General features: G+C 47.4%; 2 protein-coding genes across 3 annotated transcripts; one reads left to right on the plus strand and one right to left on the minus strand.

Moving 5' to 3' along the window:
* Positions 1-1,605: 1,605 nt before the first annotated feature.
* CDCA8 (cell division cycle associated 8) lies at positions 1,606-8,559 on the minus strand. The gene is made up of 10 exons (XM_075522272.1): positions 8,192-8,559; positions 7,979-8,107; positions 7,638-7,678; positions 7,031-7,106; positions 6,551-6,690; positions 6,174-6,253; positions 5,738-5,836; positions 5,419-5,545; positions 4,880-4,966; positions 1,606-4,506 (listed from the first exon to the last, which is right to left on the minus strand). Exons 1-10 carry the CDS (start codon positions 8,547-8,549, stop codon positions 4,462-4,464), a joined length of 1,182 nt encoding a protein of 393 aa, XP_075378387.1. The 5' UTR covers positions 8,550-8,559; the 3' UTR covers positions 1,606-4,461.
* Positions 7,785-10,176, plus strand: AIRIM (AFG2 interacting ribosome maturation factor). Of its 2 annotated transcripts, XM_075522274.1 has the most exons (4): positions 7,786-8,810; positions 8,896-9,075; positions 9,154-9,272; positions 9,673-10,176. In XM_075522274.1, the coding sequence occupies exons 1-4, from the start codon at positions 8,548-8,550 to the stop codon at positions 9,738-9,740; spliced, it is 630 nt and encodes a 209-aa protein (XP_075378389.1). In that variant the 5' UTR covers positions 7,786-8,547; the 3' UTR covers positions 9,741-10,176. The 2 variants fall into 2 exon arrangements, with proteins under 2 accessions (XP_075378388.1, XP_075378389.1); XM_075522273.1 differs by having other exon boundaries at positions 7,785-8,810; positions 8,896-9,272.
* Positions 10,177-10,504: the final 328 nt, after the last annotated feature.

The raw sequence follows: 10,504 nt of genomic DNA on the forward strand, positions 1-10,504 counted from the left end.
GAATTATACAGGTCAGCTGGAGGAGTTGCATGTGCAGTCCTGCACCTTCAAATCAAAAACTCCCGCATGAAAAAAATTGCCTAGAGAGGCAGCTCTAATTTCTAAACTATCATCCCTTCTATCAGCAAGCAGGGAATTGTTATCTATTTATTTCTTACAATGTCACCGAATCAGTGACCACCTGCAAGGTGTCCATGATGATAAACGCTTGCTTTGTATACGGAGCTATTTCTGACAATGCTTGATAGTGCACATCTATCAAATTGCCTGGCAGAGCCACCTATTAGGATCATTATCTAACACAGTCCCTGTGTGGGAGTTCAATGTCAGCACATCCTGGGGAAGGTACCTCACCGGGTACCTATTCTGCTCATTATTTCTCTAGATTAATAGTTTCACATTCCCATTATGAATTTGGGCTGAACTTTGGAGTTCTCGCACGCAGAGCAAAGCTGTAGCACAAGCACCGAGACTCCCGAGCGTCCTCCCAGCGCAGAGCGCGCTGCTGCACCGGCTTGGTGCGAGCGGGAGCTCCTGCCTGCAGGGTCGGCTGGCTGAGCCCCGTGCCAGCCGGCCGGGGGAAGGCAGGAATGCTCTTCTCCCCGCAAGACTGTAGTTACCCAGCACTATAAAAGCCCTGGTGAAACATGGACACACCCTGCTACTTGCTTGCTCCCTGCCGGGTCTGCGCTGCTGAAACCACCAGCTCTCCTTCTGCGGCTTGCTCTGTCCCAAGGGAAACATCTTTTGAAAGAGCTCTGGTTCAGGCAGGAGTTTTGATCTTAAGAAGTCAGTGCTCAGCAATCCTTTAGCAAACCGTGGCCATTACTCCCCAAACCACCCTTCCTACAAGAAAGCCACAGCTCTCAGCCCTGGGCAATATTCATCATGACTGAAATTACAACCAGGAAAACCACTTTTTCTCATGGAACCAGCCGCAAAACATGGGGGCCTTAATTCCTTCTGCAGAGCCTCACCTATTAACACAAAACACAGGCCCTTGGAGGTCACGTAGTTCAGTTCTTGGGAAGAACACACGCAAAAGCGATATTCTGAGAAGGCATCTCAGTGTCCTCTAGCCTTTCCCCTCAAGACTGGCTCTGTTGAGAGGGCGGTCCCTGAAGCCATGCCCACAGCGTCTCAGACCTAGCTCAGATGACACAAGCTAACGTCAGTCTCTTTCTGTAGGCTGAACTGCTCCAGCCAGTGATGGATTCAGCCTCTTCCAACCTGACAGAACAGTTATTCTCCTGTGTTGCTTTTTATTTCCCATCACCCAGTTTAAAGAGCAGTTCAGACTATAGCCAGGCTAGCATACAAATAGTATACAAACAAAACCTCCCCCAAATCCACAAAAAAGTCAGCTAGCTTCCCTGTGTTGCCCCGGTAATCCCTGAACTGAATAGAAGAGAGAGGTTCTAGCTTTGTTAAACAAAATGCAACTGCCGTGTAATGTGCAAAAGGGCCAGAAGCGATGCCAACAATTTACGCGAGCAATAAAACTGCAGAAAAATGAACTACTGCTTACCCATGCTGCAGGCAGCATGCAAAATGGATTTAGGTGACGAATCTGTTTCACTATTAGCTGCCAGATGGCTTTAATTCATGTCAGATACAATTAACTCGCTCTGACAATTGGAAAAGGAAGCTTGAATATTAACAGCATTGTTGGTTGCACTGCGCTGGGAACGCCATGCTTCGGCAGTACCACCTCTGCAGAGAGGGAACTTGAGCTACGCAGCCTCCACACTCTACAGAGCAAATTCAGCACACAGACAACCCAAACGGGTACAAACCGAAATGCAGCCATAACCCCTGCCAGGTTCTACAGATTCTGCTTCTTCCAGTCATCCAGGCGCTCAACATTACTTTCCAAGCATTTTTTTTGCTGTAGGCATAAATAATGTGTTAACCCCAATAATAGCACTAATACGGTCTTTCATCCTCCAGAAGAACCAGGAATGTATAGTGCATACGTGTAGAGTTAGAAACAAAGGTGTGCCTCTGCTGTTGGAGAGCTGGGTAGGCAGGCACGCAGGGACACAAGGCTTTCACGTCTGTGTTGGAAAAGTCTGTGGAAGCAGTCAGGTCATATCTGCATCTCCTTAGCGCTCAAGACTCATTAATCTAGAGGAACAATAGTACTGTCTAGTACTAGCAAAAACATTAATTCCTGGATTTACTAAGTAATAATACCATACCTCAGCATTAAACAGGCCAAAATGGCTGATAGCGTAACAAGCATGTCAACGCAGGGCCTTAAAATTGTAACTAGAGCTTTTAAAAGCAGACAGTATTAACAGAAGAATTCTCCAGGCTAGCTAAGCATTTTAGCTCATTTTTTTCCTGGTAAAGACATGTTTAAAGCAGAATCTAGACTTACACATCTGTATCCAAGCAAGTGTGTTACAGTTTTATTTACAGCTTAACTAATTCTTTTTCATTAATATGTTACAGAATTCATCAACGACAGCAAGGCAAGTGTACTCGTAGCTTAGGAGTTTACAATATTGCCACCTACAGTTAGGACTGAGAAGCTGCCAAAACCTCTTAAATGGTGATTTCCAAATACATGGTATATTTGAGGTTTGTGTTACAGTGACATGCTTGTTTTTTAAAGGAAATTCATGTCTGAATGCTGTTCTACAAACTTCCTCCCATACCATAGGCTGCAAAGATTTACGCCAAAGCATGTTACCTCTGATAGCAGCTTTTCCCAGTCTTCCTTCTTAATCATGCTGTAGGCTCTGCTTTTGCCAAAAGCAGAACTTTTCCAAACCTAGAAAAATTCCCAAAGTCTCAACATCCTTGTTTATAGCCCCTTCAAAGAGGCTTAAATCAAGGACAAAAAAATATTTTTGGAAAGGACAGTGCACCAGCTAACAAAGAACCAGGCTTATTTTTAGAAAAAAATTCTTAGACAAAGTTAGAGAAGCAAAGTTCTTTACTCTGAATGCTCTCTTAACATGCCAGTGAAAATGTTCTCATGTTAGCTTCCCTGATGAAACAGAGGAAGAATTATCAGGTTGTCTATCGCAGATGCTATTTTACATGTTTGACTTTGTACGATCCATAGAGAATAATGCTTCAGGAATCGAAGCGAACCACACTTTTAAGGGATTCCATATCTTAGTTCAACAGACAAGAGAAGTGTCCTCTCCCATCCTGTACCAGCCACAAAGATTCACAATAAAAATGAAACCCTAGGTTTTGAGTGAGAGGAGTCTTTTACATTTTAAGACTTTATGCCATCTTCCCCCAGAAAGTTTGTGCTTCATAGAGAGCTCTGCTTTTCCAAGCTGTTGAAAAATAAGACAGTGGTTGTAGGAAAGCAAATACAAGACTCCTTCCCTGCTTCATTTTGCAAGGAAGTGTTAAGCCAGATGAGTGCTCCTGCTTACATTTTAAAATATAAATCCATTAACCCTTTCCCAAGAGGCTACATTTAAAACTGAATTTTTCTGAATTTGAAATGGAGCAAGGTTTCTCTGTATTTTCTATAAGCAATGGGGAAAGAAACCCAAAACATCAATGACTGAGGAAGTTATTTTGTTCTGTTCAAACAGCATTTATTGGATGTGGCTCTGTCAAAGAAATGCACCGAATCAACTCAATTTAGATGAGAAGAAAGGGCAAAACAATGTTTTGACTAGTCCAAGCCTTCTTCTTCCCCGTCTATACTCAGTTCCAGGAGCACTGCTTCTCCTAAAGATTTTGAAGGGGGTGTAGGAAAAGCAAAGTTCTCTCGCATTAGAGATACTCCAGCAGCTCTAAGGTTACTTTCAGCAATCTAGTTGAGCAGCGGTCTAGCTGACTGATTCTGTTAAGTTAAACTGCCTGTGATCTTTTATTTCTTTAAAAACAATAAAATGCATAAGTTCACAATAAAAAACCTCAAAGCCAGGTACAAATACAATGGCTGCTATAAGAACAAAAGGATTGCTATTCATGGCAGCATCATGAACTACAAGAAGCTTTCCATTTAGTCCCAGGCACCAGTAACTTGTCTTTAGGTATCTCAGGCACTATACTGATAGTCACCACCTTTTAAGCACATTTGCAGAGAAAGGACATGCCTGGAAGGAGGTGCAACAAGTCTGACCTGTTGCTTTCTTTGCCCAGGCAGATACGAACTCTGGTCACTTGTTGTGTCCACTGCTTATGTCTTCTGCAAGATACCAGAATAGCCTTTCTACCCAGCTTGCTGGCCTGCGAGCCCAAGATAACTGTATCTTGGTCTCAACCTTAAGGGAAATAGGAAATAAAGTATTTTTTTTCCTGAATAAAAAAAAAAATGCAATCTATTCTAATCCCATTATATATTATAGGTAGAAAAATTAGTTCTTAACTTCCATTCTGTAAATTAATGGAAGGAAGACACAAATTAGAACAAGAACTAAAGGTAGCAGTCCTAAATGTAACATTCTGTATTTACAGAGGGATGCCAACATTCATTGAGTTTCATCTGTGGGTTTTTGCACCACTGCAAGCTTGTGCAAGACGAACCTAGAAAGAAAGAGAAATTAATCAGTACTCTCAGAGACACTCTAATATCCCACAACCACTTACAACTTCTGCCTGAAGCAGAAGACACTTTCAGTTTTGATTCAGTTTTTCAAAACGTTGACAATAGTTCATTTTCAGTAAGTGCATGGTTCATCCACAGTTGGTATTAAGCTAGATGCGATGTAAAGCTACTCCCCCTCCTTCCCTTCTCAGTTCATGCTTCTTGACCAGTAATGCGAGCCAAAATACACGACGGGGGGGGGGGGGGGGGGGGGGAGTTTCTATTACAACTCAACAGTCCAGTGACTAATGACAGAGTGACAACACTGCCTTACAGCTGCAGGTCATGGCTGATAAAAATACACAGACTTACTGATAACTTCTTCATAATTCCTTGGGCCTCCGGATTCAGGTGAAGAAGATTCTTCTTGGTCAAATCACTTGCTGTTAAACGAATGCTCTGGGAAAAAAAAACAAACACCCAAACCAAACCTAAATCTTTGGTTTTCTGTTTGGTCAGCTGCAGTAGCCAGAAGCAGGAAAAAAAAAGTAAATAAACCCCAAGCGTACTAGGAGACCACGTACAGGCAGAGAACTACATTCAGCTTGACCAGAAGCTCATCTCATACCTTTCTTGCAGTGCATTAACACATTACTGCCAGCAGAAGCTACTTCAAATGTTACTTAAATGCACAGCAAAACATTATTGCACATTCTGCTTTGACCAGCTTGAACAGCTCCCATTTCTGACTAAAAATCTTTCAAGGTTCTTTTCAAGCTAGATCAATCCCGATAAACCGCAGTGGCACAACTAAAGAGACAGGAGTGGATGACTTTAAACTGGTAAGGCCCCCAAGAACTTACAAGCTATTCCTTCAGCATAGATTTTACAGATTAAAGTTTCTGATTTACCTCCCCTCCTCCAACAGGGACTGAAATGAAGATATCGTTGCTGTCGGCAAGGGGGCTGCCGTTGGCAGAGATGGTGTAAACACGTTCGTTTACTGCGGGTGTGCGCAAACCCGGTGTCTTGAAAATTCTGAAACAAAAAGTTATAGGTAAGTTATTTCACTGCAATTGCTCACAGCACTTTGACTATAAATCTTTCATGTCAGGTTCAAAGAGCCACTAAGGCTTATGTTGCAAACAGATGACAGATACATACATAAAGCAAATGGCAAGGCATTCCCCTATATAAGAGATGAACAGAGAAATTTAACAGAATACAAACCTGGAATCAAATTTGGGTGTGATCATGGAGGTACCTCCCCGAGCACAGAGATCAACCATTCTACCAGTAGCTGGAGTGATCAAGCTGGTTTTGCTTGATCTGTTAAAGGGAAATAAACAAACATCTGCTCATAAGAATACTTTTAACAAACATACAAGCACTATCTTATCAAAGACTTGAACAAGGTTATCACCACAGAAAACCAAAGGTTCTTACTAATCAAAAGTAAGCCTCAAAGCTAGGGATAGCTGGTCATCACAGGAGAGGAAGTTGCCCATTGTTCATTCACTGTCAGATCACCGATTTTTTCCTATAGCATGGCACAACTACCTCAACCAGCCTACTAAACCATACTCCGTTCCATTTAAGAGTTATATTAGCACTATAGACTTATTCTCCATTTCTGAAATCCAGTGAAAAAGATATCCCCTATTACCTTTTACTCAAGCGCTTCACTCTTGCTGAAGGAGCTCTCCTGCTCCTGGACACTGGCACTTTTTTCATGGATGCCTTCACCTGAAACACACATTACTCACCAAATGAGTTACTTTGCTCTCGTACGACAGCCGAGTCCACCACGAACATGCTTCCATGCAAAACGCTGGGCTCAACAGGCTCCTTTTTATGGCACTAGAGTCCACAAACAAACACCATACAAGCTTCTGTGACCTCCTATCGCTAGACGTCTCAGGAAGCGATACCTGTTTTGAAGTCCCCCTCAAGGTATCCTGGACAGCTCTATTATCATGGGCATCATCTCAGTGAGTAGTTTCTGCCTTGGGAATAAAGTCCTCACAAAGAATAGCTATTTACCTTTCCAGTTCTCGGATTAACGTTTTCAGCTTCTAGCTCTGGAAGACACTGGCTATCATGTTTTGCTTTCTTTGCTAGAGGAAGCAAAGGAGGCTCTGCTTCTTCTTCAATAGCTTCAATATCCTGTTTAGATTTTTCCACTAGAAAGAGAAAGTGTTATCCAAGTTGGAAATAAACAATAACTTTCCGTTATTACTTAGCAGCAGAGGTAAACAGTAAACAACCACAAGCATTTTTGGCAACAATTTGCTTCTGAAACCCAAATTCCAATGTAATCCAAATGGTTGACAGAGCATATTTTGAATGTTTTAATAAAATTAAGTGAGCTACTGCAGATAGTAAGGATAAAAGTGGGATTCTTTTCCTGTCTTTAAATATATTGAGGGATGTAAGTAAGAACTGAATTATTATTCACAGTATGTAAACCACGACAATGCTTTCATCTCACTGAACTCTTCATAATGCTAAAAACAAACTGACCTTTCTTGATGATTTTTAAAGGAGTCTGGATAACTTCTGCTGTTAACTTGTTTATTTCTGTTATTTCCAAGTCTGCCTAAAATTAAAAACAGTCACAACACCATTAGCATTATCAGTAGCATATAGTTCTGAGAAATCCAAGTTATAGAGCAAATCCCTAATTATTTCATAGCAAGAATACCTCCATGTTTTGTTGTGCTCAAACTGGGACCTTCCATGTTATTCTGGAGGTGACACCACCACCTGAGGTCTGTGTGCCATTCAGGACGAACGTGCCTTATTTGGCAGCTGCGAGTCTGCTTCACCTACGCCCTGCTGCTCAACCAGTTCAGAACTGCTTTAATTTACTGAAAAGTGCACGTGCTCTCAGGGATGCGGGAGTGCAATCAAGCAGGGAAGGAAAGACTGCCAAGGAGCAGCATGAGCACGCAAATCCTGTATTGGATACAACAGGCATCCCTTACGGTTAAGTCTTAAAGCCGTGCTTGTGAAAGTATTTATACAACCTCTGCTACTGCAACGCTCCTGGGGACTCAAGAAACCCTTCATTTCCTACAGAGGTACACAACGCCATCAGGAAAGTTTAATATTTATGCTAGAAACCTACCGTTGCTGCCTCTTCCAACACCTTTTTGCTTCCTCCTTTAGCTAAAAAGAAAATAGTTTTAAAAAGTCAATACATGTCTAAGACAGCCGACACAGCATACGTAGACATACTCTAGTACGTCACCACTAGGGTGCAAAAAACCAGCACAAACCAGTTTTCTCGGCGGCGAGTGAGCAGCCTGAGACAAAGAGAGCAGCGCTCCCCCACAGCCCCCGGGCCCTGCTCGGGGGATTCCAGGCAGGGGAGGCTCCGGCTGCCCTTTGTTGCCATCGCTCGTTATTATCTGAGGGAGCCGGTGCCCCCGCCAGCCCGGTCCCGTCCCGCCCCGCCCCGCCCCGTACCGAAGTAGTCGAGCCAGTTCATCTCGCGGAGTGCCACCGGCAGCCGCAGGATCTCGATGTTGTACAGGTTCTCCACCTCCTTGACGAGGCGCTGCCCGTTCGTCCGCAGCTGCTCGAGCCGGCTCCTCACTGCGGGGACGCACACGGCTCAGTCGCGGCTCCGGGGCCCGCTCCCCGCCGCCGCCCGCCCCGCTCCCGCCGGCCGCGGCCTACCCTCGCGGTCGAAGTCCTTCAGGAAGGCCGCCAGCTTCCTGCCGCGCGCGCTCGCGCCAGCCTTCTTTCGCGCGGGAGCCATGGCGACGGGGCCGGGCGCCGGTACCGAGAGCGGGTCAGGGTCGGTACCGGGAGTGAGTGAGTCAGTCAGTCGGTCAGTCAGTCGGTCGGTCGGTCGGTCGGTCGGTCGGTCGGTCGGTCGGTCGGGGCCAGTGTCGGGAGCGCCGCCGCCCGCCGCGCGTTCAAACCCAACCGCCGCCGCCGCCCAGCCAATCAGAGCGCGGCGCGGCGCGGCCAATCGGGGCGCGGCGCAATGACGCGCGGGCCGGGGAGCGCTTCCGGGTCGGCGGGTCGCCATGGCGGCGGCGGCGGCGATGGCGGCGGCGCTGCGGGAGTGGGCGGCGGCGGCGGCGGGGCAGGACGCGGCCTGGCGGGCGGCTCTGGCCGCCTGGGCGCCGCTGCTGGGCTCGCTGGCCGGGCTGGCGGCGCAGATGCGGGCGGTGCGGCGGCTGGCGTGGGGCGGGTCGCCGCTGGGCTCCTTCGGCGGCTTGCGGGCGCGGCTGTGGCGGAAGCAGCGCGGCGCGGCCGAGGCGCTGCTGGAGGAGCTCGGCAGCCGGCGGTGAGGCGGCGGCGGCGGCGGGGCCGGGGCGGGGCGGGGCGGGGCGGCGGGCGCCGCAGCTGAGCGCCCCCGCTTTGCCGTGCAGGGCGGAGCTGCGGGCCGTGCGGGACGCGGTGGGGGCCGGCGTGGCCGCCGTGCTGCGGCTGTACGAGGAGCGGGCGGCAGAGCTGGGCCTGGCGGCGGCCCTGCGGCGCGGGCCGCGCTGCCCCTCGCTGGCTGACGCGCTGGAGGGGCTGCAGGACGTGGAGCGCTACTACCGGCACCTGTATCCTTCTGCGGTGGGGCTCTCCGGGCAGCGCTGGCGGGCGCCTTTTTCTCTTTGTCGTCCTTACCGGGCACGAAGGTACCTGGAGAGCAAGCTCCTCCTGCGCCGCGCCAGCTGCGACAGCCTGGCAGAGATGGAAGCCCTCCCACAGTCTTGGGAGAGGATTTTGGAGCGCTACAAGGAAGACGTCGTCCAAGGTAGTTCTGCGTGCAGCAGAGCCAGAGGGTCTTTTGTTGCGCTCCGTGCTGACGTCTCGGCCCTGGAGACAGCACGAAGGCCCGGTCTTGCTTGCTGCCTTGGTCTCAGTAGCAGTGGGTGACCTTGCTCAGTTCGCGCTTGTTCTTTGCGACCTGCTCTGCGATCTCGTGAATGACTTCAGTTGTAAATGCTTGCCGTCACACCCTGGGCACAGCTGGAAGCGACATCCTTCCTCGCGGTATAACAAGGGGCTTAGTCATCCTTTTCACTTGGTCTGCTAAGTTAGCTTTACTTACGTTTTTCTTTATTGCTTTTAGAAACGAGCGAAACTTTTGTGGGTGCAGAATACAGATAAAATGCATTAAGCTAATGGGGTTGGTTTTTTTCCTTCCAACTCAGATACACTTCTTAAGATCTCTCTGTTTGTGGACAACCAGCGAGAGCTGTGCTGCTCACCAGGCTCCTGACAGAACGGGAGGGACTGATGTTGACCATCTTCTACAAGAGTCTGGTACATTCTGAGATGACCACAAGGAGGATGATGAGTTGAGGAAGCTTTGCTGGTGCTTTTTGGAAGCTGAATGAGTTGGGTATGTGGCCTCAGCGGGAAACACTTGGACTGTTTCATTTTCAAGGGGAAATGGACGTGGTGTCTGACGAAAAGGCTGAGCTGAGCAAGCCATGAAGATAGAAGGGAGTCATCTTCAGCCACAGAAGTCGTCCTTTTGCCTGACATGCGTACTTGGTATACTGAAAAATGTTGAAACGCACTAACTTACAAAGAAATGGTGAGGTGCACTGCAAGTAAGTGAGCGTAACGTAAGGTCCAGCAGACTGATGCCATGTAGGAAAGATGTTTGGGTACCATCCTTACAAATAAATAAAAGATGTAAAAACACTTTGCACCTCGTGCCTCTGAGCAATGTGTTTGCTTTCATTCCACCTGTATATTAAGGAGGAAGGAGCAAATTTGGCTTGAAAATGTAATTATGGAGGTGCACGGACACCTGAGCTCTGACACAGGCAGTCTTCAAGTGTGGTAGCGTATGCTTCTCTGATACCTCTGCTAGGGCGTGTTTAAATCACAGTCTTAAAACTTCATGCTCTGTGGCAGCAGCAGCTGCTGACGCTTCTAGGGACGTCTTTTGTTGGCCATGACACCGATCCTCTGCAACGTTCCCGCAAAGTGGCAGGATGCCTGTCTCCAAATAACGTGTTTGGGAAGAACTGT

This window comes from Mycteria americana, chromosome 21, assembly GCF_035582795.1.
Source record: "Mycteria americana isolate JAX WOST 10 ecotype Jacksonville Zoo and Gardens chromosome 21, USCA_MyAme_1.0, whole genome shotgun sequence".
Classification (NCBI taxonomy): domain Eukaryota; kingdom Metazoa; phylum Chordata; class Aves; order Ciconiiformes; family Ciconiidae; genus Mycteria; species Mycteria americana.

What these genes read in the sequence shown, in the direction of transcription:
- AIRIM (XM_075522273.1), top strand. Translation starts at nt 8,548, where the DNA reads ATGGCGGCGGCGGCGGCGATGGCGGCGGCGCTGCGGGAGTGGGCGGCG. An exon ending in GAGGAGCTCGGCAGCCGGCG is followed by an intron (nt 8,811 to 8,895) that starts GTGAGGCGGCGG and finishes TTTGCCGTGCAG; the next exon opens with GGCGGAGCTGCGGGCCGTGC. An exon ending in CAAGGAAGACGTCGTCCAAG is followed by an intron (nt 9,273 to 9,672) that starts GTAGTTCTGCGT and finishes CTTCCAACTCAG; the next exon opens with ATACACTTCTTAAGATCTCT.
- CDCA8 (XM_075522272.1), bottom strand. Translation starts at nt 8,549, where the DNA reads ATGGCGACCCGCCGACCCGGAAGCGCTCCCCGGCCCGCGCGTCATTGC. An exon ending in GAACTGGCTCGACTACTTCG is followed by an intron (nt 7,679 to 7,978) that starts GTACGGGGCGGG and finishes TTTTCTTTTTAG; the next exon opens with CTAAAGGAGGAAGCAAAAAG. An exon ending in GAATTATGAAGAAGTTATCA is followed by an intron (nt 4,507 to 4,879) that starts GTAAGTCTGTGT and finishes CTTTCTTTCTAG; the next exon opens with GTTCGTCTTGCACAAGCTTG.